General features: G+C 35.3%; 1 protein-coding gene across 1 annotated transcript in view; it reads right to left on the reverse strand.

The window, feature by feature from the left end:
• LOC311206393 (aspartyl/asparaginyl beta-hydroxylase-like) overlaps positions 1-25,961 on the reverse strand; it is a gene marked incomplete at its 5' end in the record, with an annotated part of 73,980 nt that overhangs the window by 46,405 nt on the left and 1,614 nt on the right. Inside the window, 13 exons of the mRNA XM_084281673.1 lie at positions 4,072-4,113; positions 14,878-14,922; positions 15,881-15,931; positions 16,589-16,630; positions 16,744-16,788; positions 17,987-18,025; positions 19,676-19,711; positions 20,455-20,499; positions 21,013-21,069; positions 22,675-22,728; positions 23,499-23,660; positions 24,165-24,242; positions 25,808-25,897. Of these exons, the coding sequence (XP_084137799.1) occupies positions 4,072-4,113; positions 14,878-14,922; positions 15,881-15,931; positions 16,589-16,630; positions 16,744-16,788; positions 17,987-18,025; positions 19,676-19,711; positions 20,455-20,499; positions 21,013-21,069; positions 22,675-22,728; positions 23,499-23,660; positions 24,165-24,242; positions 25,808-25,897 (786 nt within the window). The remainder of the gene's footprint in view (positions 1-4,071; positions 4,114-14,877; positions 14,923-15,880; positions 15,932-16,588; positions 16,631-16,743; positions 16,789-17,986; positions 18,026-19,675; positions 19,712-20,454; positions 20,500-21,012; positions 21,070-22,674; positions 22,729-23,498; positions 23,661-24,164; positions 24,243-25,807; positions 25,898-25,961) is intronic.

Here is a 25,961-nt window from a genome sequence, read left to right on the forward strand (position 1 = left end):
TTGCAGCACTTTTGGACTTTGAGAACTGCCTTTCTATCAAATGCAACATCCTGCCAACAGCTTATATTTAATGTAGACTATAATTAAATATCTAGGTAAATAAATAGAGCTCCCTTAAAAACAGAGCTTGCTCGTATGGAACTCAGCTTACCTAGCCTGAAGTGACCATGCTGGAGGTGAGTTAAATGTGTGTGTTAAATGTACAGCCAGTGAAGCTATGGTTAAGGTTGTTAATGGAGTTTATGGTATAATTCGTCTTACTCTACAGCAAAAACCTACATTTAGCAAGAAGAATAGCTCCTTATACCCTACAAGTCATACAGGTGAGATTTCTACTGGTATCAGTGGAATCCTACTTATCCTGTTCAAAGGTTTAACCTAGAGTAAACTGAACGGACTATTAACCTTGGTATCAGAATGACACTTGCAGGGCTGCTTGTGGAATGACATTGTCTTAAGCCTCGTTTATGTATGCTCTGTCCCTGATGTAACACAGCTTGGTGCTCCAACCAGATGGCATTTATTTTCACTTTTATGTTTCATTAGTTTTGAAAAGTGAAAATTATATTTATAATTACATATACTGATGTTCAGTGTATGAAAGAAACAGATTCACCACAGTAAACAACTGTTCCAATTTTGATATCCATGTTATCAATACATGCCAATACAAGCCAAAGCAGAACATTGAAGCTCCTTCTTAATTTCTAATTTTTGCCAGCCTATGTGATCAAATACAACTAAAAAGACATCACATGGAAAGATATGGTATATTTGGTATATGTGCCCTGAGATAAGATATGATAAGATATGGTAAGATATGGTATATATGCCCTGAGTTGTACTACCTGTGAAATGTTTTAAAGAATTATTTTTCAGATGCACCAGCCCTTTCAATTCCTTGACAAAATATAAAGTCTGATGATATTCTTATGTACATAACAGAGATAACTGAAAGTAATAGTACACTACATATGAGTTTTGGTTTGGCTGGCTGCTTGTTTCTTTAGAGGAGTTTCCAGAGGAGCTTCAGTTAACACAGAAATTAGAAGGCAAAGTTGATTTTAAATATCTATTATGTTCTGCTGGAAGAAAGCCTAGAAAAAACAAACATTTATCTCTAAGATAGCAACAAATAAGTATGAATTTCTTATTCTGGATAATGGATTTTTCTTTCTTGTCAGACATACGTAAAAGTATCAGCTCTCACAATATACATTTTTAAAAGATATTAAGTAACTACACCATATTCATGTTTCTGCAATTCAGTAGTGCAGAACCAAACTTTTTCCTTGGATGTGTAATGTTGCTTGCCTTCAGAAAATCTACTTTGGCAGATAGATAACAAACTAAAGTCCTAACAGACCAATAGCAAAAAGATATCTTGGTTTTGTCTGCTCTAAAGGGCACTAAGTGAGAAAAATCTATTTAAAAAGTTGCTACTTGTCTTTCAAGCTGTTGTGTCTGTAGAGGAACCACTGTATTTCAACAACTTTTACAAGTGTGTTTAAACAATGCAAATGTGATTAAATTTGATACCTGTTCTGTTCTTACTCCTATTAAGGAAGCAAACAAGCAAACTAAAAATTATAATGCCCCGCTCCCCCTCCCCCCCCCAAAAAAATATTTTTTACTTGTGAATGCTTCTCACTCATAAGCGACAGCTATTACTTGTCTAATTATTCTACTGTTCAAGCAGCTCAATGAAGCTAGCTCAATTTTTTTTTTTTCCTACTATCAACTGTGGTAAGGTATGTCCTGCCACCAAACCTAGCCTTCTGTAATTGGAAATGGGGATATAACAGCATTGCTTCACAAATAAACCAGCTGATAGTATGTTTCTTTTTCAAATGCAATGCTTGCATTCAGCATATTTAATATTTCAATATAATGTTTATATGGCTTGCCAGAAGTCTGTATTTAAAACGCAAATACACAAAACACACCATCAAAAGAACACAGAAGTAGTATTCCTAAGTACACAAATATAATGGACAATGAGAAAAAGTGAGAAAGAAGAATGAAAAAGAATCACAGAATTTCTAGGTTGGAAGAGACCTCAAGATCATCAAGTCCAACCTCTGACCTAACACTAACAGTCCCCACTAAACCATATCCCTAAGCTCTACATCTAAACGTCTTTTAAAGACCTCCAGGGATGTTGACTCCACCACTTCCCTGGGCAGCCCATTCCAATGCCTCACAACCCTTTCGGTAAAGAAGTTCTTCCTAACGTCCAACCTAAAACTCCCCTGGCACAACTTTAGCCCATTCCCCCTCATCCTGTCACCAGGCATGTGGGAAAACAGACCAACCCCCACCTCGCTACAGCCTCCTTTAAGGTACCTGTAGAGAGCAATAAGGTCGCCCCTGAGCCTCCTTTTCTCCAGGCTGAACAAGCCCAGCTCCCTCAACCGCTCCTGGTAGGACTTGTTCTCCAGACCCCTCACCAGCTTCGTCGCCCTTCTCTGGACTCACTCAAGCACCTCGATGTCCTTCTTGCAGCAAGGGGCCCAAAACTGAACACAGTACTCAAGGTGCAGCCTCACCAGAGCCGAGTACAGAGGGATAATCACTTCCCTAGACCTGCTGGCCACAATGCTTCTGATGCAAGCCAGGATGCTGTTGGCCTTCTTGGCCACCTGGGCACACTGCTGGCTCATATACAGCCAACTATCAACCATCATTCCCAGGTCCTTCTCTGCCAGGCAGCTTTCCAACCATTCCTCTCCCAGCCTGTACCTCTGCTTGGGGTTATTGTGCCCCAGGTGTAGGACCCGGCACTTGGCCTTGTTGAACTTCATGCAGATCCTCCTGCAGAGCCTTCCTACCCTCTAGCAGATTTACACATGCACCTAACTTGGTGTCATCTGCGAACTTACTGAGGGTGCACTCGATGCCCTCATCCAGATCATCGATGAAGATATTAAAGAGGACCGGCCCCAGCACCGAGCCCTGGGGAACACCACTAGTGACCGGCCTCTAACTGGATTTGACTCCATTCACCATGACTCTTTGGGCCCGGCTATCCAGCTGGTTTCTAACCCAACGAAGCGTGCGCCAGTCCAAGCCAAGAGCAGTCAGAGCAAGAGGAGGATGAAAAGGAGCAAGAGGAGGATGAAAAAGGACACCAGCAGTCACTGACACCCTTTACCTCCCCCTAGAAGTAAAAGAGGAGCTACCTACGGCAGGCACTAGGCCTTCCCGAGTGAAAAGGATGCACACACAGACGCTGAGGTTTTTATCTGTGATCAGTTGCAATGATACAGCAAGGGAGAGATACAAAACTTGATCTGAATGACACAGGCTCTGCAAAGCAGTGATAGGGAATGCACAGGGCCAACACCAACGTCAACGTAGGAAGACAAGACTCTCAGTACTCAGCACCACTCACTTTTCCACCAAACTTGCCTCTGGATGTTCTTACCTAACCCATACTGGGTATCACTGAAGCGGATTGATTTCAGTGCTACCTGCTGTTTTTATAAAGCACCTACAAGTTCTCCCAGACAGTGTTTTGTGAGTGAGGATGGATATAACTTCCCTAACACCACAGCTGCATCTGTTTAGACCTACAATTTATCAACCAGTAACACAGGTAAAACTCAAGTTACATTCCAATACACTGGAGCTATTAAGTGTTGTTATCCACAGGTTGCCTCTACTCCCCTCAAGCCACATGAGGTTCACCAGGTGCTGCACAAGCCTTGCTATCCTGCTCCCAGCTGAGGGCAGCTCACAGGGCTTACAGGTTCTGACAGCCCCAGCTGCCTCTCACCCTGAGATCCTCGAGATGTCCGAACTGTGTGGTGACGCTACGACCCCTGAAACATCACACAGGGAGCACGACATTGAAGCCTTTTAGTTCTGAAACAGCTGAAGTTTTTAACAGCAGCCTGCAACTGTGTAAGAGAGGAATGATTTACTGTCAAGTTTTTGACTATTTACAAAAACAGTTGCACACTGCACATTTACTATTTAAGTTTCACTACTATTTAACGTAATTTAAATCAGTTCTCCCAGAAAACACAAATTCCAGAAGTGTAGAATGTTACTTTTAGATTTACTTACCCTTTTCTGTTTTGTCTTGTTCAGTCTCTTTTTCATCTTTTCCTAGAATATTAAAAATATAATTCCATTGAAGTGAATTTATGTTAACAGTTTAGGATAAGAAAGTTAAAAAAAAATTACAGTTTAGACTCAAAATATGATTGTGCTAACTGGACTTGTTTCTTCTTTAATTTTATTTTAAAAGCAAGCATAGTTTACTGTCTGAACTATGGTTACATAGAAGGTCTTTCTCTGCAGATGCTTCACACATTGCATAATTATTTCTGTCACATAAACTTTCCCCTTTAGCTAGTTGGAAAATTTAAGTGAAACACACTGCAATACAAGCTATTTTGTAAAAAAAAAAAAAAATAAATAAAAAAAAAGTAGTTCATTAATTAAAAACTCCTTGGAATATGGAAATACTATCTTTTTATATATATATATATATATATATATACACACACATTTGATTAAAAAGTAAAAAACATTCATACAAATCGGGAATGTAAGCCTTATTCAGAAATGACTTCAGCACTTGGAAATTCTTGACTTACTTTTTAACATTTAAAATAAACCAAATGTTTTGTGAACAGCTGAATGCACGAGCAAATGTTAACTAAGCACTACTGTAGCAAAAAACATACAAATACTTGTATCAAAATCACGCATCTAGAAGGTACATTCAGAAACAAGTTTTTCTTTTCTTCTTTTACTGTACTCCTACCACGTTTTAATCCTAATATACTCTATAATACTTAAAAAAGAGAGTTAGCTTTTTATTTCTTCCTCCTGTCTTCAAGGAAATTCCTGTCCACCTCTTTACTACAGGCAGACAACTGCTGCTCCTGGATGTGCATACAGTACACCTTAATTTTACATTCAGCACAAGGCATAATGAGGATTAACTTCATTTGATACAAGAAATTAAATAGGGTGACTTTGAAAGTCATTCGCCTCTTCAATTACATCATGAAATCCAGATAGTCAATTAAATTGAAAGAAAATGGAAAAAAAAAAGTGAGTTACATACTATGAAATAATTGGGAGGATATTATTACTCTAATAGGATAGTAATGAAAGCATTGTTCAGGACTTGCTAAAAAAAATTTTTTTTTTTTTTTTTACACACAGCAAGGAATGAGATGTATCCATCTGTCAGTATGGCATCAGAAATATTGTTTTTTAAAAAGAGCAATAACACAGCTCCAGATGAGAGAGAATAGTATTCATATTGCTATTATTTTATAAACTCAAAACAAGTAGCATAAACACATTACAGGATAATAAACCATGATAGATCATGCTACTTAACCACCCAGTTTCCTGGGTCACTCAGTGACTCTCTCCTGCCCATCTCTGACATTTCCATTATTTCTGCAACTTCTGTTATATCACAGCAAGAACAAGGTATGAGTTTATCACTCTAAAACTTACTCCTGTCTCCCATTTCTGGACCACTTTATTACTGAAGCTCGCACATTATATATTGCTGTCTATATTTATATATCAGGATCATTTCTCCAAATTCTCCTAGATTTCTTCCAGTATATATTCTGCTAAATTAACTGCCATCGGTTTCAATTCAGCCTCTCCATTCATCTTTTTGTACTCCAGATTCTCCTTCTAAGTAGCTGCTTTTGAAATTAAATACAACTTGAACTTGTTAGTTCTGAAGATCTTGTTTTCCTCAGTTCTTACCATGCTGAACTAAGAATTTGCTTCAGCATCAGCTACAACGCATATTGCTTTGTTCTCTCCACACTGATCTCTGCCTTACTTTGATGGTGCAAATCATTTCAATTACTCCATTTCTGATAAAGATTTAAAAATGTGCTTCATCTCAAAGACAGGGATATAATAGTTACTTTCCAGACTATTTAGTTATCAACTTAAACGAGTCATAGCCCAAACTGAAAATTTATTGGTAGCTCTTCAAGTCACTCTCATCCTTAACTTAAATTCTCTGTTTTGATCAAAACAGATCTAGATAAAATATACAGACAACGCTGTTTTAAACAGCCTCTCTAGATTAGAGCTGCTATCATAGTGTAACATGTGCCAGGTATTCCCAAGAAAGTTTCTACTATATAGAATCGATTTATTTTTCACATTGCAGTAAGCCTAGATTTTTGTGAATGAATGTGAAACAATAACCCAAGTCACAGCCAAAATCTATTTCATATCTCATAGAAATTACATGTAACCCAATCAACAGAATAACTAACTGTATAATATAGTGGTATTTACACATACGTAATTTTTCAAGCACTAGAAACTACATAATGACATTCAGTAAATAAATGAAAATTTTCAATATCTTTCCAAAAGCCAATCTTAACAATTTTCTTCACTTAGAAATATCTGGATTATGATATGATACATTTTCTATTACTGAGAACATGAAAAGTCACTTAAAATTGTAGTAAATTTTCAATATTAAAATGGTATTTTAGTATCCTGCTTTTATTTAAGTTTTGCTTTCCTTATTGGTATTTCTTCTTGTGATTTCCGAAAAAACAACTGGATCCAAGATTTTATACATTCATTGAGATATGACAAGGAGGAATGTAGCAATGTGGAAAATATGAAGATATTATGTTGGGGACTTATTTTATTTTTTAATAATTACAGTTCTATATTCAAGTGTATTTCAATATGAAAATACAAAACTATTTGAGGTCTTAAAAATTCAGGGAAGCTTCTTTTGAAGCACAGAACTGAATAAACACAACATATTTCTTAGACTTTTAATTTAGATTATGGACCATAAAATAGAATAGCTTCTGTGAAAAGTAGGTGTCTTTAACAAAGGCAAGATACATCTAGGATGTCACAGTAATTTCTCATCCATTTTAAGTTACAAATATAAATTACATGTAGTGAGCAAAACTGAGACCAAATCAGTTGCCTAGTTGCTAATATTCCAAAAGACACACAACACAATAATAAAAGACAATTTAGAGTAATGCACATTCCTATCACATATTACCACCTAAAATAAAAATTACTTCTGCTTACTAGGTTTCCTCCTCTTTGTAAATTTTACTTTCAATTATTTTCAATTATATTTTTAAAAATTCAAATAATTAACTTGGAAATTAATAAGATTAGTTAGTATCTGAGGCAAATATTTATCCCACATAGTTAGTATACCGCACTTTGGAAAAAATAATGACACTAGAAAGACATAGATATTCTTCTGTGTTTTATTGCAGCCAAACATTAAAACAGATGAAATATACATATTTTCTTTAATAGTCCTCTTGACCTTGCCCAGCCTGGCATATTTTTGTAAACATGAAGCACATAAAAATCACATACCCAGTTACAAAATACTTGGAATTTGATCACAGCATAATATACTCTCACAGTCCTGTTAGTCTACAAGTAGGCTGCCACTGTTATATAAAAAGTCCTCCATTCACCGTTCTACAATTATTCCCAAGCTTCATCACAAAATATGGCTTTGTAAAAATTATTGCTCTGCAATTCACAATCACAGGTAAATTTATGAGTATATCCCATCCCAAACCACATCACAGTCTAAGAGTATTATTGCTTTCTTGAAAGTCTAAAGAGGCCACTTTTAACATCTTCTATGTTTATTAATCATATGTACCACTCATTTATGTGGAGTCTTACTGAAGTCCCAAACAAAAGAAGCCAGAGTATATGATGTCCCTTTATCTAGAACTGTAAGCAACTGAAAACCCAACTGAAAACCTGACTTCAGTTCACGTGTTACAGAAGTTTAAGATCTCCCTGTCAACCAAAAGGCAACTGCTGCTAGCGTTACAAATCGATTTTAAACATTTGTTTTTTCCAAGCTCTCACATTAGACTTAGCTTTTTTTTTTTTTAAAAAAAAAAAAAAAACACAGCAATTATTCCTGAGCCAAAAAGGAGCACATGCAAAATGCCAAAGAATAAAGTGTGTCTTTGTAATTGTGGAACAGCAGCATGGAACAGGTAAAGAGCACACCTCTAGAATTAAAATTCTAAATCACTCAGTTGTGTACCGTTTACAAGAGCATTTACAATTGTAGGTTTAAATTTTTATACCCTAATTTTCCTAAGGTTGAATTTATTTATTTAGATTTACAAATTCAGTATTTATGCAAATTTAACTTTTTTTTTTTTAGTAGTTCACTGAATACAGTTTCCTAAATCCAGCTTTAAAAATCATTATATTGCTAGGATAAGTATGATAATTTTCCTGAAATCAACCTGATTCTGGTGATTCTGCTTTGTTTCAATTTACACTGACTCCCTGCTGGGCTATTGTGTAGTTTCTAGAAAATATTGCTTCAAAACCAAATGTACATAAATAAAAAGTTTTAATGCACCCACTAAAGATTTCTGAAAAAAATATGTAGTTTAGTAATCTGCCCTTTTACTACTGTGAATTAAACATACACAGTTTGTATATTGTTAGACTATTTTCAATCACCTGAAAATCATGTAGTGTATCTGTTGACATAATGTCAGTGCAAAGAGATACAAGTCAAAAACTTCACAGCATAGTGTGCCTGATTAGTGTTTCCAATAAAATGCGTTTAGTCTGTATGCTATACCAGCAGTTATAAAACATTTAAAAATTCATAATATTATGTTTCATCAAACTGCTCTGTACACACTGTATGAATCCACAACAAAAGATATATATTAAAATCTGAAAAAATGTACTTGCTGCTACTTTATAAATAGAATATTAACAATTGTTTGAACAGCACATATGAAATGTAGTTCAAAGTCTTAACTCTGTCATGAACACAGAAGAAAAATAAAACTAATGAATTCACTAAACTTGACCCCCCACAAAAAAAAAAATAAAATCAGACAAGAATGTAAATTAAACATCCAAGTGTTAAAAAAAAAGCTTACTAAAATGACAGTTGGCTACAACCCATTTACAATATCTTAGTGTTTGCTCCCCAAACCCTGAACTGCTCAGTAATTATATCGTAAGATCTATTACAACCATCTGCTCTCCCCTTTGTAGCGTATGGTTAGGGCTGGTCCTCCTGATGTAGGGACTTTCTTTTGAAGCTTTAAGTATCTGAAAAAATAAGGGGAAATCTATATTAAAGGACCAACCAAAACACAACTTACACTAAAACAAAATTAATCATCTTAACAGCTAAAAAATGCAACTTTGTATTAGACTTTTAAGAAAGCTCTAATTTCTAGGAGTTATCATAATGAATATACACAAAGTTGCCATAGAAGGTGGGAAACGTAGTTTCAAATATTATCTACACAATAATTTATGTACTCTTTCTTGAGCATATGGCACTTCATTTACCTTGCGAGGTGGCCCAGATTTCCTTTACAAATGCATTTTTTTTTTTTAATCCCCTTTTTAATATCAAGGACAGGTACAATGGAAAAGGGGAGCCAGGGAATGCAGGGAACAAGGAAGGGTCAAAGTTGTGAAGTGAAAACTACTCTACACATAATGGATTTCAGCAAGTTGGGCTAATGCAGGGTTATGAAAGTATCAAGGGTACAAGACAAAAGGGAAAAAAACATATTTTAAATTTGAACATACAGAAGAGGGATAAAAAAGGAAGAGTAAAATATCCCCCCCAAAATGTAATATGTCTCCCTTTGAATATATCCCAACAAATACTATGCTATCACAACCACTGCAATTTACATACCAATGTAAAATGGGATTAATCAAAAATCCTATATCAGTAATATTTCAAAAGCTAGCGTATTATACCATTCGAGTATATTAGTTTGTAAATACAAATTGCAGTTAAACTAGTCTACTGTTGACAAGTAATACCAGTAATAATTTTAGAAGTAAACTTGGGGAATTGGAAAACAGCACATACAGATATGTAAAGATGCAGTTGCCTACCATTAAATTTTTTTGGGTACTATTCCCTGGAGTAAAAAATTAAATAAATAAATAAATAACTTTTCACTTGCACACCAGCACATTTAAATCCCTAACTCAATTTCTTTCCACTGAAGATGTGAGAATGCATCTTACAACTAAATTCATCTTCTGAACTACCTCCTGTATTCTTTTCAGAACAAGTAAGCTCCTGCGTTTCAGATAAAAATCAAACAATGTTTCTAACCCGATACAAACTGGTACCACTGTGCACCAAACGAAGTTGCATGTATTTATATTAACTGAGAATAAGGGGTCTATAGCGACCTTTCTAAGTATCTTTAAAACACCAGAAGCTATGTTCATTACGAAGAGTTATATATACACATCTTTCACATATTTGCAGAGAGCATATGTGTATATTGGTACTCTTCATTCATAAGAGAGTACTTAATTGTCTCTAGTACAATCAACTTTAATATTATTATTGCTGAATTAACAGGAAATAGAGTAACTGATGAAATCCAATCACATGAGAAAGGAATTCTGACAACAAGAAAAACATACTGAATCCTGTATCAAAAAAATATATAAAAATTTTTGACTTTCTAGTAAATACGAATTTCATCCTCCAAGAGGAAAATACTATGAGAATAATGTTTCCTCCAGTCTTTCTCATCTAAAGAAGGCAGGAAAACATACAATAGGAAAATTCCATAATTGTAATGATTGCATTCCTGGTTAGCATTTTTTTATGCATATGCTGCTTCATTTCTCAATTGTTAGAGATGCTATATAATTTGAGTCCTACATTGTGCTGATAAGCTTTTTATAAAATGTGATACACAACTGGTTGATAACTCTTCTGCCTTCAAAGCGGTTCTTACATAACTACACAAAATACTTCATCTCTTTCAGTATTCTTGTATACTATAGCAGATTTTGTTCTGATCGCATTATTTTCATTTTCTGCTTCATAAAGGAAAAATCACAAGCATCATCTAATGCATCTAATAGTTACTCACATTGAGTAACTAAATAGGTTTCGATCAATTCCTTCACTTTTTTTCTGTGAGGAAAAAGAAAACAATCACTTCTTCCAGTGCTGCTATTATTATCTATTTTGAAAATATACATCAGGATAAAGCTATGTTTCCCTTGAACACTTATCTGTGATTTAAAAAGTGCATTGCACTAATTTGAACACGAAGGAAAAAAAGAATCTAAACAGAAATTCAAAGGGACAAGAAATATACGGTATTTCATAGTAAAACAAGTTATTTTTGATCCTAACGGGGTTTGAAACCAGTAAGGATTCTGTACCCCGGTAAATTAAAAGGAGAGTGGCCAACTAGGTTCAACTCCACTATTACATTCAGAAGTCTATTTAGAACTAAGGGAAGCTGCACAAATGGAATATTTGTAAAACCATCCACTACTGTGTAATACATGTAAGATTATTAATATTATTGTTTTGTGAAGGTAGGAAATGCACTTACTGCTGCAAAATTGAGTCATAAATTACAGCACAAACACTGACAGAAACATGGTCCATGAAAAAAATCAAAGATTTCAAGTTGATACCTAAATAGTATGTCTAAGTCAATATCATCTCTATATCCTCATATAACTGATGCTATGCAGTAGAATTTTCTACTGCTGAAAGATTCCAATAGTCTCATAACAGCCTTTTTGTTAGGCAGCAACATTTTCTGCAAGAAAACAGACTTATCTTTTCTTGTTCTACAGTTCCAAGCAGAAGCACAACAAACCAACTGAATGAATACTATCTTCACTGAACTTCTCACCAATGTTGTCAAAAGTAACAACTACTTATTCTTACACTGTCTATAACTTTTGTTTAAAACATTTTATACTCATTAGGAAACTGAATATTTTTATTAATTATCTATTCATGAATGCTTACAGCTTTAAATGTTTCAATAGACAATCAGAGAATCATACAGTCATTCCTGACACAAGCCGGGATACTATCAGCCTTCTTGGCCACCTGGCCACACTGCTGGCTCATGTTCAGGAGTGCATCAACCAACACCTCCAGAACTTTTTTCTCTGTACAGCTTTCCAGCCACTCTCCCCCCAGCCTGTAGTGCTGCATGGGGTTGTTGTGAACAAAGTGCAGGACCGAGCACTTAGCCATGTTGAACCTCATCCCACTGGCCTCCGCCCTTCAACCCAACTTGTCCAGGTTACTCTGCAGGGCCTTCCTACGCTTCAGCGGATCAACACTTCCCCCCAGCTTGGTGTTGTCTGCAAACTTACTGAGGCTGCACTCAATTCCCTCATCCAAGTCATCAATAAAGATATTAAAGAGGATGGGCCCCAGCACCGATCCCTGGGTAACACCACTGGTGACAGGTCGCCAGCTGACTTTCACTCCATTCACCACCACTCTCTGGGCCCGACTGTCCGTACAGTTTTTAACCCAGCAAAGAGCGTACCTGTCCAAGCTGTGGGCTACCAGCTTCTCCAGGAGAATACTGTGGGAGACCGTGTCAAAGGCCTTGCTGAAGTCTAGGTAGACTATGTCAACAGGCTTTCCGTCATCCACCAGGCAGTCACCCAGTCATGGAAGGAGATGGGGTTGGTCAGGCAGGACTTGCCTTTCATGAACCCATGCTGGCTGAGCCTGTTTCCCTTGGTTGTCCCGCATATGCCGTGTGGCTGCATTCAAGACGAGCTGTTCTATCACCTTTCCTGGCACCAAGGTCAGGGGGACAGGCCTGTGCTTTCCTGGGTCCTTCTTATGACCTTTCTTATGGGTGTCACGTTAGAAAGTCTCCAGTCATCCAGAACCTCTCTGGATGACCAAGACCACTGATTGATGATGGAAGAAAGAGGCCCAGCAATCACATCCACCAACTCTCTCAGCACCCTCAAGTGGCTCCCATCTGTCCCCATGGACAGTCCAGGTCAATCAGCAGGTCTCTGTTTCCACCCAGCCTTCCTGGACCCCCTGCCCCTGAGGACTGACCCCCATGGGACCCTTCCTACCAATGTCCTGAACAACTCAAAGTCTGCCCTCCGGAAGTCCAGGGTAACAGTTTTACTGACCCTACTCCTGACTTCACCAAGAACAAAGAACTCTAACATGTTATGGTCACTCTGCCCAAGACATCTCCCTACCACCACATCTCCCACCAGTCCTCTGTTTGTGAACAGCAGGGCTAGTGGAGCATCCCCTCTGGTAGGCTCACTAACCACCTGAGTCAGGAAGCTGTCTTCCACACTCTCTGGGAACCTCCTAGACTGCTTCCTCAGGGCTGTATTGTATTTTCAGCATATGTCTGGGAATTTGAAGTCACCCATGAGAATAAGCACTGGTGATTGAGTGACTTCCACCAGCTGCTTATAGAACACCTCATCCGTCTCTTCATCCTGGTTTGGCAGTCTATAACAGACCCCCACCAGGATGTCTGCCTTGTTGGCCAACCCCCTGATCTTTATCCACTGGGACTCTACCTTTTCATTCCCAACCCCAATCTCAATAGCATCCCAGCACTCTCTAATATAGAGAGTCACACCACCACCCTTCCTCAGTTGCCTGTCCCTTCTGAAAAGGAGCTTGTAGCCATCCATTGCAGCACTCCAGTCGTGGGAATGGTCCCACCATGTTTGAGTGATGGTGGCTTGGTCATAGTTCGCCTGCTGCACAAATGGCTGCCAGCTCCTCCTGTTTGTTGTGTGCGCGTGCTATGTGCATTGGTGTAGATGCACTTGAGACATTGCCCTCACCCTCGACCCTGGGATTGCTTCCCCAGGCTTATCTCTATTGAGCTTCATTTCCCCCGTTCCTCTTCATACGTAGTTTGAAGCCCTCTCTCAGAAAAAGCACTTATGTATGGATAGAAGTATTTCAGATCACCTCAGTTAAGGTTCAACATGTAAATTAAAACATGAAATAATCTGTACTGGGACATCACACAGATGTCCTGTGTTTTTCACTTCTCAGGCTACTTCTGGCATGTCTAAACATTAAATACATGTTTACTTCCCCACAAGGAAAGAAAAGTTGCATAGAATTACTGTGAAGGTACGACACCACTTCAGAGCTTCTGCATATCGCAAGTATTAATCAATGCGCAAAGGTGATTGAAAACCTTTGCCCAACAAGCATGCTATACAGGCATCCAGGCTAACGAGATCTAAACAAACAGCACCCAGGGCTCCTGGATTGCAGTTGCTGTCATTTCCTACTGAGAGATAATACCCCTACTGTATTGTTATGAAGAGCAAACAAACGACTTGTAATACCAAACTCTAAAAAAAAAAAAAAAAAAAAAAAAAAAAAAAAAAAAAGCAGACCTAATCTAATATACAGTCTTTAAATGTATAAACTCTCCTGTCAGAGACATGGATTCATTAGGTAGCTACTCTAAAAATGGTAAATACTATTGTCATGCAGCCAATGGAAAAGCTGGAAGTGCTACTGTTTGTAAAATCAGCTATGTCAAAAAAAATGCGATAACATGACAAAACAATCTTGTTTACAGACCAGTGCATAAAATGTGCTAGTCTAACTCCAATAGATCTGACTGATACACAGACAAGTAACACTAATATCACCACCCATGACCAGTTACCCTAGAAAGGAAGCATGCACATAATTTTTAGACCCGAAACATTTATTTTTACCTTCGCAGATAAAGTATCCAACTCACTCTGAAATTATTTAAAATTAAGTTTTAAATTAAAACTACTCACAGATTTATATGGAATACTTCCATACAATTCAACAGCCATCACTAACATTTATGCAGTACAAGATAAAAAATTATTTCTTCAAAAATGGGAAACAACTTCAAATGACAATAATGACAACCCTTCACACCACTCCAAAAATGGTTTGTAGAACTTACCATGTAGCTATAATTTAAAAAATATATATTTATATATATATATGTATATATTTTTTTATTATATATATTTTTAAAAGAACACTTAAGATTAACTTACCCACTGGATTATCATTCGAATAATCCTCAGTTTGAACAGGGATTTCTGTAAACGAGAAGTGCACAAACAACTGAAACTGGTTCTCTAAATATGTACAAAAAGCTGCATATTTTCTCATATGTTCATAACTGTAACCTATCAAGCCTGCTCTGTAATACTACTTTTGCTGAAGTGGGATGCAAATTTTCCTCAGCTAAATTTTTCCAGGGGAAAGATTAATACCTAGGGAGGCAAGCACTTAATTTGCAGTACTGCAATGTTTCAAAAATCAAACTTCAAACTTATGAAATTGTACTATTCAAAGTACAAATCTCCTCCCACTTTCGTATGCTATTAGAATATGTGCTTACAAAACATGACCATACTTAGGAAGTTCCTATCTATAACTGTGAAATATTTTACTTGAAAATTCAGTTCTTTTTAATCCAGGATGTACATTTACATGAGAAATGTCACCAATTGCTATTGCTGCTAATAGACTGAAGGTTGCACATAGCTGCTTATTCATGAATAGGGGGAGCCTGGTTCACTCACTGTAGACGGTAAGGAACACTTAAGAGAAAAATTGAAATATGCTCTGACTCAGGAATCCTGTAATGTACACTGCTCAAAGCTAGGGTAACATTCCACTTTGCTTCTTATATATATATGCTCTTTTTCCAGAGTATGGAACACACAGCAGAGCAAGGAAATCTTCAGCTTCTTATGACCTAGTATTATGATCACTATTATTGCTGTAAGTTATTCTGAGCTGGAGCACTCTCAACTTCTAAAATTGAGCTGTGCTATGTAAGCTTTTAAAATTTTGGCATTAAAAAAGCACAGCAAAGCAAAAGAGAACAGGGTAGTTTCTAACAACACAGTTATGTTTGTCCTTAAAGGAAAAAGCACTGCAGAAAAAGATATAAATGCATTTTTATTGTAGAATTCCTGTCTACAGTATTATTTTTTTTTCCCTTCGCAAATAAGTAGCAAATTCATGTGCAATACATGAAATACAAACCTGATTCCTCTGTTTCAGTGGCCAGGTTATCTTCTGTATGTTTACTTTCTACTGTTGCAAAGAAAATAAATGATTTAAGTTACACATAGTGTGTTCTCAATTTTGCTTTTATTCCTCATGAACCACCCAGCCCCATTAGTATCAAACAAGGAGTTAAACTGCAGAACTGTTTAACTGTAGAACAAAGGCAACTGAATGCATTTCATATTAAAAAAATAGCTCTTCACTCTTAATGACTTCTATTACTCCCCTCCAAAAGTGATTTTTGTTGCAATGGTTATTTTTGTAAACAAATTTTATAACGAATTTTTCAAATAGAAAATTTGAATAAAACGTAGTATCAAACCCTATAAACTGTGCTAAGAATAAACTGTTTAGATCACTTAGCTCTAGCTGACTGAATTAAGGTCATGTTTGAAAAAAATCTTGCTTAATGATACTTTAAATTCTTGAAGCTAATCTTCAAATTACATCTGATTTGGTATTCATCTGAAATTCCCTGGCACCAGCACAACAAACAAAAATTCACAACTTAATCTTTTTGAGCAGTCATCTGGGAAATTAACATACTCTATTCCACAAATTGAAGCTTTAAGTACTTCATGCAGTACACTTTCCTGCAATATTTTTCTCTCTATATAAAATTACATTAACAGATTTAAATAGACTTACAAAGTGTTTTCCTTCTCTATTTATAAGAGCTCATACCTGACATCTTTTTATCAATTTCCAGATCTTCAATAATTTCATCTGTAAGTATAAAAAGATAAAAGTATGTAATTAGGTGTTTTTTTCCTTCTCCCCTTCTTCATCAGCTTCAGCATCTTTCACCAAAACCCTAAGATCACAATAACAAAATATACCTTGCTCTGCAGCTTCATGTACTTCCTCAGGAAGGTCCTCAACAGCTAAAAAAAAAAAAAAAAAAACATTCAACTCAGAGTAATAATGAAGCCAAGTTCTAAATTGATGAAACTTGCATACAACACCAAAGAACAAAGCGAGCACACAGACACGCTCAACTGTGAACAGAAAATTGCAAAAAGCAAACATGAACTTTTACTAATTTTGAGGGAAAAAATAGATACCTTAAATTTTCTTTCCTGTTTCACTACAGAACTACTGTATTAGTAGGTATTTCAAAAATCACACCCTCTAAACATTAATTACTTACTTAATCATTTGGATTAAATCACAGTAACTTAAAAAAAATAAACACATTTCCTTCCTGAAAGATGAGTAAATTCAACTTAAACTGAGGCTTCCATGGAAAAATTAAATATTTTTATTTTTATTGTAATTGAATTTGGCATCTTTCAACTCATTAGCTGTCCGCTTCAGCTTATGATTATACAGGTAATAGATACTTCCGATTTATCTACACTACAGCATTTCTTGAATTCATTCTAAATTAAGTACTTGTGTCTTTTTTATTCGCTTATCTGAGATGACTTTCAAAAGAGCTGGTATTTGAAGATAAAGTATAAAGAGCGGACCAAAGACTAGAATTATTTTAAGTGGTTTAGCTAATTAGAAAACAGCAACAGCAAAAAGCGCTAGTACTGGAACCTGTAAAATCTGAATTTGTTTCCTGCAAGATACATTTTTTTGAACTTCCGGAAGTAGGCACTAGTTATGAGCCAGGCTCATGGCAAGCAGGCTGAGTGCCTAGGCCAAATGACTGTGTTCCAAAGACCTGCAGAAACCCTCACATGCCCCATTTTGTCTCAGTAATGCAATCTCAAGATTTAAAGATGAATCTTTGAGGATGGTAATATTAAGAAGAGTCTTAATTCGTAGTCAGAACTCTGGCTTGATAACTATAGATGCTGTAATGAACATTTCCCATAACTGGTATTACACTGTGATTGAAGATTACACAGATCTTATATTCCAATATAAATTCACCTTGCCATTTACATAACGGCCTTTGTGCTAAGTTTACTAAAATATTTCTCTGATTTTAAAAATTATACTCCAATAATACTTATTATAGAGATGTTTCACTTTAACTACATATGAAATAAAAAGGACTTTCCAATACGCCCGATATACATATATGTAAATGTACACTTGTGTGTACATACATGCACCTATAGACTATACCTGTATCTTGAGTCTCAGTCTCCTCTTCATGTTTTGGTTCTGAAAAGAAAAAAAAAAAAAGTGTGGTTGATTTTCATGAAGTATCCTAAGAATAATTTATTTGTTAGGCATCTAATTCATTTCTCTTTTGACAAACGCAAAGCTCTCAAAGGTTTCCCCTACTTCTGGAGCATGCTTAGATATACGAACCCTCGCTGGTACCCATAGGGGGAATTCTACATATAAAACATATCAAACATGAACATAATGCTGAAATTTCAGCATTCCTATGCACACAAATGAAATATTGAAAATAATGACAACAATAAAGCTATCATTCTGTACATTATAATTCACCTATACTCCCACTTAAGTTTAAAGTGGGAGTATAAACTTAAATTTTATCTTAAAAGGTAATAATAATCACTTGGATCCCCCTCCATCCCTTTAAAAATATTCTTACAATATACTTTCAAAAACTAATCCAAAATTCTTTCTTTCTAATCAAAAACTAAAACTTGTTTTCTTTCTCTAGTTTCATTGCTACAAACTACATAAAAAACTTATCAAAATATTGAAAGTTGTGCACAATAATTACATGATTGATTTATTTACACACTTCACTGTGGGCAAAAATATACAAACATTTCAGCTAAGGAATTGTTAATGTTAGTAATATCTATAGAAGATATGAAGAGACCATTCCTTTCCACATGCTAGACACACACACAAAGCGACTGCAGCGTACAATAGGCCTCCAGTTTGTCTCAATGCCATGCAAAGCAGAAGTGAGTATATGAGCTGTGATCCTATTAGAGAGGTTCTATGATCTTAATTAAGAGCTAAGTCATACAAAGAAAGAGTCAGAAAAGAAACTGAACTGCTCTGGCTAACAATCATTTCGGCAGTGCCCTCTCAACTTTCTGTGAATTCATGGGAGCATCAAGAATGGAGAAAATACAGTCAGAGTGTTTGCCACAAGAGGAGAAACACATCTGACAGACACTGAGAAGATGCCTTGACTCTAGGATAGAGAAGCATACACTTCAGCTAATTTCTCTGACATTTGCATCTGAAGCTTTAAAATGATTCTTCTTGTGGAACTGAACTTCTGCTGTTCTTAGAGCTAACGTCAAAAACATTAGCTTTATGTTTGAGAAGAAGAACTTCTCATCCCCGTGATGGCTTCCATCCCATCTTTGGCTTTAGAATACAGGCGCTAGAAACTCCCTTCTCCAGGAAAAGAGCAAGTGTTTCATCTTCCATCCAACTAAAAGTGTGTTTTCATGAGAAGGGTTGAAAGGTGCAAAGGAAGATGGGCCAGGAGACAACAGGGATGAAAACTAGGTACTACAGCTACTATAATGCTGTCTAGTGTACATTCGTGAACTTCCATTTGCTCAAAATGGACAGTCTGCTTTTTATGCCACGTAGGCACAAAGCATGATAAAGGGGACTGGTATGGGCATGTAACCTATATGTATACTCTACAATTGTTCCAGCATTAAAGACTGATAGATTGCTCACACGCACAGGGGATTTGATCATCAAAAACCCCTTATCACATAAGTTACAAAATAATGTGATAGCACGGAAAAATTTAGGACAAAACAATTTCCCTTTCATAGTACTTAAAGACTTTCAGAACAATATGGTGATAAAATAAGGGTCATGATATTGTCATTTCACTAGATGTAACAGTTCTCATACCATGTTCTTCATCATAATCCCCATGAACTCTATCCTCTGTTTAAAAGGGGAAAAATTCAGTATTAAAATCCATATAATTTTAAAGATAATACTTGCACACAAATAATGAAGCATCAAGCTTATTCAGGAAAAATACTCAAATCTATAGTGTATTACAGTTAATAAACTAAGAGTTCATTTAAACCTAAGATTTTTTAGAGATTTGGTGGAAAAAAAAAAAGATTTTCTGGCATCACAAAGTAGACTTAAACATTCATCACTATCATTAGGGTCGTCTTGTACAAGTCATGAAAACATCTACAAATGACCTACAATTCATAATGAAAACTCTCAAATCATTTTTATATACAGCAAAATTTTCCACAACTGTATTTTGTAATACCTTTTTTTTTTCCCTGTAGATATGACATTTTCCTTGACATTTATACACACTATCTTCAATGTCCTTAGCAAATCCAAGCTTTTTTTTTTTTTTTTTTTTTTAACCACAGAAGCATCTCTATGCATTTTAAAATACACACACACTCCTAGATATTTAACCCTCAAAATATTTTTCTTTCCACTTGGCTCACATTACGAAGAAGTAATATTCATGTAGTTCTTTGCATTATTTCAGAATGTAAGTAAATAAAGATGTAATGACTTATAAACCAATATACTTACGAAACTGATACCGTATATGACCTCCATTTGGGGGGGGGGGGGGGGGGGGGAGAGCAGAGGGACTTGTTTGAAGACAAAATTCAATGAAAGTTCTATAAAAAGACTTTGCATTGTACCTGCATAATGTTCGACAGCATCTTCTAACATTAGTTCAGTGTCACCTTAAATAAAATTATATAATATTTTAAGTTCTAATAAAGTTTTCACACACAGGAAAAGTTAAAAGGTTACATATTATTTACCTCAAGAATAAGAGAACTAGGCATACTTGAATTAATATAACATTTTATTTGAAATTGACAGATTGTCAAGCACATTCAGGAGCTACATCACAATATAATGAGTTTAGGCATATTTGCATTTAGGCCTAGAATTATGAATAGAGTAAGTCTTTGACAACCTGTTGATTAGGCTGGAGAACTACTCCAGTAAATAGTTGTGCAAGTATTTGTGGCATGTTCTATTCACAACTGTAACAGTAACATAGCTGCAAAATCAATACTGTAAAAATCAGGTTTATTTGACACTGCTTGAAAAAAACGTTTGAATAGAAAACTGACTTAACAGTGAATATGATATACTACTTTGAAGCCTGTTTTAAAAAGCACAAGTGATTATATTACAATCTAAAGTTAATAAAATTTACAAAAAAATTACAAACAAAATTTACAAACCTGGAGCTTCTGGATCGCTTACTGTCCTCTCTACATCCATATCATAATCATATGAAACTGTAAAGTAAATATGAATATATACATATATTTAATATTGCATTGCTTTTAACTTTCTTGAATGTGTCTTTCAATAGCTAAATGCAACTCTTCAATTGAAAACTATTAAATGACATTTGCAACTAAACACATAGCAGTCTAGTGGAAGGAGCTGGATTACTCTCCCTCCCTTTTCATACCCTTGGTATGAAAACTAGGTACATGAGAGCTGTAAGTCTGCATGAACATTTTTAATAGCTCTAATATGAATCAAAAATATCATCTTCCTGCATCCTGAAAGTTCTAAAATAGTTCCTTTAGTTCTATTTTAGTTCTACAATAGTTCCTCCAGTTCCAGTGCTCCAACAGTTCCTGTGTTGGTGCTGGTCTACAGAAGACAACCACTGCCAATAAGAGCCAGACAACAAACCTTGAGAAATATTCAATTCTGGCATCATAGAAATTGAACAATTTTTTTTTTTTTCCCCATTGCATTGCTAAATCTCTGACTACAACTCTTTGAGATGTTATTTCTATAGTCAGTATGACACATCAGACAACACATGGTACTGAAGATAAAATAACTTATCCTTTTACTTTGTATAGCAGAATGGATTCCAAATCGGTAGCTGGAAAGCAGAAACTTCCCAACAAGGGTAGGAATAAATTTTTTGTGTTTTTTTTTTTTTTCTTTTTCTTTTCTTTTTTTTCTGTATCAAATAAAAATATTTTGTTGTCATATTTGGCATTAAAAAAAGTCCAGAACTGGACTATTATCTTTGGCTCAATGCTTAGTCCAAACTGAAATCCAGGTCTGATATCAATGGAAGAGGCTGCCTGTACTATAAAGAAGCATTATTAGTAGACAGATAAAAACACTTCCCAGACAGCAGGGAAAATGTAATATCCATCTCATGTTTCTCAGTTTCAGGACTAATGGGTAAAATAAGCCAACACCATTCTGTAAAGTATCAAAGAAGGATGAAGATGGCTAGACGCTAACTGGATGTACTTGCATGCGAAATTTCCTAAAGCTTTGAAGATGAATTAAGGGTGTATCCTAGAAAGACACTACAAGGATAGTTCCATATTAAGTCCTTGGAGCTGACTGACTCTGATAGCATAATTGGCCATAAAATATTAAATAGTCCTGAAGGAGAGGTTAAAACTGTCTGCTTCTGAAAGATGTGAGGTTCTATGTGAAAACACAAGATCCAGACTACTGACAAAAATAGAAGAACCTCAGCACCGTAGAATACAAGACAGGAATAAGAGCAATAAAACCTTATTCTCAGTTTCTTAGACGGTACAACCACATAACTCTCGCCTGCCCAGATTGCAAACACATGCAATAGCCAGAAACTCAAAGCACGAATTAAATTTTTGCACTACCCGAAGGCAAAGTTTCCACACATACCATCCCCTACTCTTTAAGAACTATTTGCCATATCAATTATGATGCGTTCATCTCAGAGTAAATATATCCAAGACAGGAACAGACGTTTAGTGAATAAACATTTTCAAAATGGTATACTACTATACTAGTTTAGCTTTTTCTGTTTTGCTTTTTTATATCATTGTCAGTGTAAAACTAATATTGCTGAGTTTGGAGAAATAAAATTATACCTGGAACTTCAAATGTTTCAGGCTGTGTTGCTCCAAGATCTACAGGATCAGCATCTGAGAAATCGAGAAATAAGCATAAATTAAAAATTTAAGCTTTTTTTTTTTAAAAAAAGTATAGCATGGCACTGCAAATGCTATAAAAGAATGTTATATAAGAATAGACAAATTTCTAAGCAGAAATTCTAAGCAAATTTATTCTAATGCAAGAAATATTCAAAAGAATAAAATTTATATATGTAAAACTGAGAATACATATACTTGAAACACATTTGCTCAAAAAAGATGACTGTCCCTGAAGAAATTTTTTTCCCAAATTCAAGTCTGCTGTTGGAAAACTCATCTCTGTGAAAGTCTAAATGTAAGGAAAATAGAATATATTCATATAACATTGTTCACTTACAACATTCTCTTGAAGAGCTGTATTAGAAGTATATTGAGAATAAGTCTGTCTACAAAAGCTAAACTCTTAAAAATTTAGTTAAAAAATCTAGAAAGTCCAGAAGCACATTCCATAGATATGATTTGAGCCCCTCTGTTTTGGGGAGAAATATGTAGCTAGAACCCAGATTAACTCAGTTGTTTGAAAGCCACACTGCAGTAAGTATATAATTTACAGTCAGCTGGATTCCACAACTTGTGGCGTTTTATTATCCCATTTTGATTAAAAAAAATATTTGCTAAATAGTGCTTGCAGTAGTTGACACTTGCTAAGTTTCTATGGCAAGCAGAAATTAAAGAATCGCTTTTTTAAACAAGAAGGGTTTCTATTTGTCTGTTCACATTTTTGTCAACATTTGATTTTAAACATTTAGTCATTCAGATACCTTTCTGAAATGAGTCTGGTGTCTCATAGTCCTCTGTCACTTCATTCTCTAATTCTCTGAGCAAGTCATCTGTTGCAGGAGCTTCAAAAGTTTCTCCATGTGTTTCCTCCTTCTCTTGCCACTGTTCATTTATGCTTTCATCTACATCTTCATGTCCCTCTCCTAATTGAGGACACAGATTGTTAGAGAATACACAATCATTGGTAAGTTCTGCTACAAGCAAATACTCAGCTTTCAAGACACCTATCATATTTTTCAACTACTCCCCAGCAGAGAAGGGGACAAGTGACTTGTCTCACCCTTACCGTAGTATGAACCCAAAGTATCTGCACTGAATGCCTTCGTTAGTCATTAAGAGAAATACAGTAAAAATCCTATTTAACAATTCTTGCACTTTACAGAGTGTTTTTAGGAAGTTCTTGTCAACTGATCTGAGCTACTACTGCCAAACACCTCTAAAAAGGAAAAAAAAAAAAAAAAAAAAAAAGAGCCACAGACTGGGGATTTGAATTTTTCAAGTATTTCTTGGAAATTACAAAGTATTTGCTTAAAATGTATTGTGCAGGCAAAAGTACTTTGAGTGCATACCAAAAACAGACTGAGATTTGTCTTGCCTATGTCAAAATTTAGAAATTCTTCAGTGATTTTTAAGTGTTAATGCATTACCAGGCTCAGAATGGACAGCTTCATGAAGAACAGGTTGAATTTCCTCTTCCAATTCTACATCATCAACATTCTTGTGCTCTAAAAAGATTACAAATTGCATTGAAGGTAAGCGCAAAAATCTAAACACTAGCTCAAGGCTTGCAGTGTCTGGTAGTCTCCATAAAATCTTTACTCCATTCCATGAAGTTCTCTGGAAATTACTTGGTGAATCTCTGCAACTCATGTAATTATAAATCCAATTTGGTTTTGTTTACTGTCCAACACAGAACATTTTGCATCATTACATTAAATCATTCTGAAGACCAATCAGAAGAATTTATCTACAGTGGATTTTCTGTAAATAACTTTTTCTTAGTGGCAGTAACATTAATAATTTCAGGTACCTATCCAAACCACAAATTCTCTTTGGAGTAGTTACTTTACTGATACTTTCCTTCATTACTTTCCTACAATTTAGATCACAGCACTAAGTTGTCATTTTTGACAACAGAATGTCATTTACAGAAGAAGGGTCTTATTTGTTTTAGAAATAGGAAAAATAAAAACTAACATTACAATAGCAAGGTCTCCTCCTGGCAATTCTTAGCAGAATAAATCCCAAATTGATTTCAGGGACAAGTGATCATCATTTAAAACACAAGCCCAGGACATAATGGGAATTTGTACTACAAATTGCCTTCATATAAATGTCCTGAAATTAACATTGAGAAACTGGCAAAAAAAGACAACACTTGCATTTTCAAATGAAGTACCAAAATGTATGTAAAAAAAAGTTATGAAAAATGAAAAGGAAATTACAAAATACACGTTATAATAACTTAAGTAATTCAAGTTTTTTAAAACAAATTCTATATTCCATTTTATTAGCCATACCCTACACATTTGTGGGTTATTGTGTCTGGTACACATAAACACCAAATAACATAAGCCTCTTCCATGAACTGGAAAAATATGTTTTGAGTAATATTAAAATGCAAATTGTTTATCTGAAAGCTGGCACATAAAAATATTTTCTCTTGAATTCCTCTTGAACCCAATAAATTTTAGTAATTTTTAAAGTGTATTTTAACATTATTTTTTTCAGAACTAAAATCTATACTTACTGATTTTTTTATATACTACAATTTTAGTAGAAAAGTGAACATTCCAATAAGCTTATCAAATGATTTTTTTTTTGTTTAACTTAAAATACAGAAATGCAAAATTACTAGAATTGAAAAAACAACAAAAAAAAAAGACTTCCCTATTATCAGATAACTTCAGAAACTGAGAAAAGTTCTACTACTCAAACTACGACATAAAAGTAATATTTAGAAGGAATGGCTGCTGACTATATACTGCTGCTTATGTATCAAAACCACAACCGTACACATGCAGACAGTTAGTCTGCTGTGATATAGTTCCATGAGAACTGACAAGAGTGCCGTCTATAAACTTTTCATGGTCGGTGATTTATATAAAGCTATTAACAGCCACTCCAGTTAAATGTTATAGCGTATAAACACAAAGTGATAAAAGATTTAATATTCTACCCAAAGTCTACCCAAAGAAATAACAAAATGAAGTTGCATGCTGAGAAACAGCATTATAATTCAAATGAAATATCATGTCTCGTTTCTTTTTTGTTTTATGAGAAACCTTACCTGATTTGACAAATGACTGTTCATCAGGCTGAATGGTCTCCTCAGATTCTGGTGATGTTGACTGTTCTGGGACAGATCTTTCTTTTAGGCCTGCATTTTTCAGTTATAAAGTTAACTTTAGGCTTTTCTGATTTGATTCAAATATAAATTAAGA

Source organism: Netta rufina (assembly GCF_964035555.1).
Source record: "Netta rufina genome assembly, chromosome: 2".
Taxonomy (NCBI): Eukaryota; Metazoa; Chordata; class Aves; order Anseriformes; family Anatidae; genus Netta; species Netta rufina.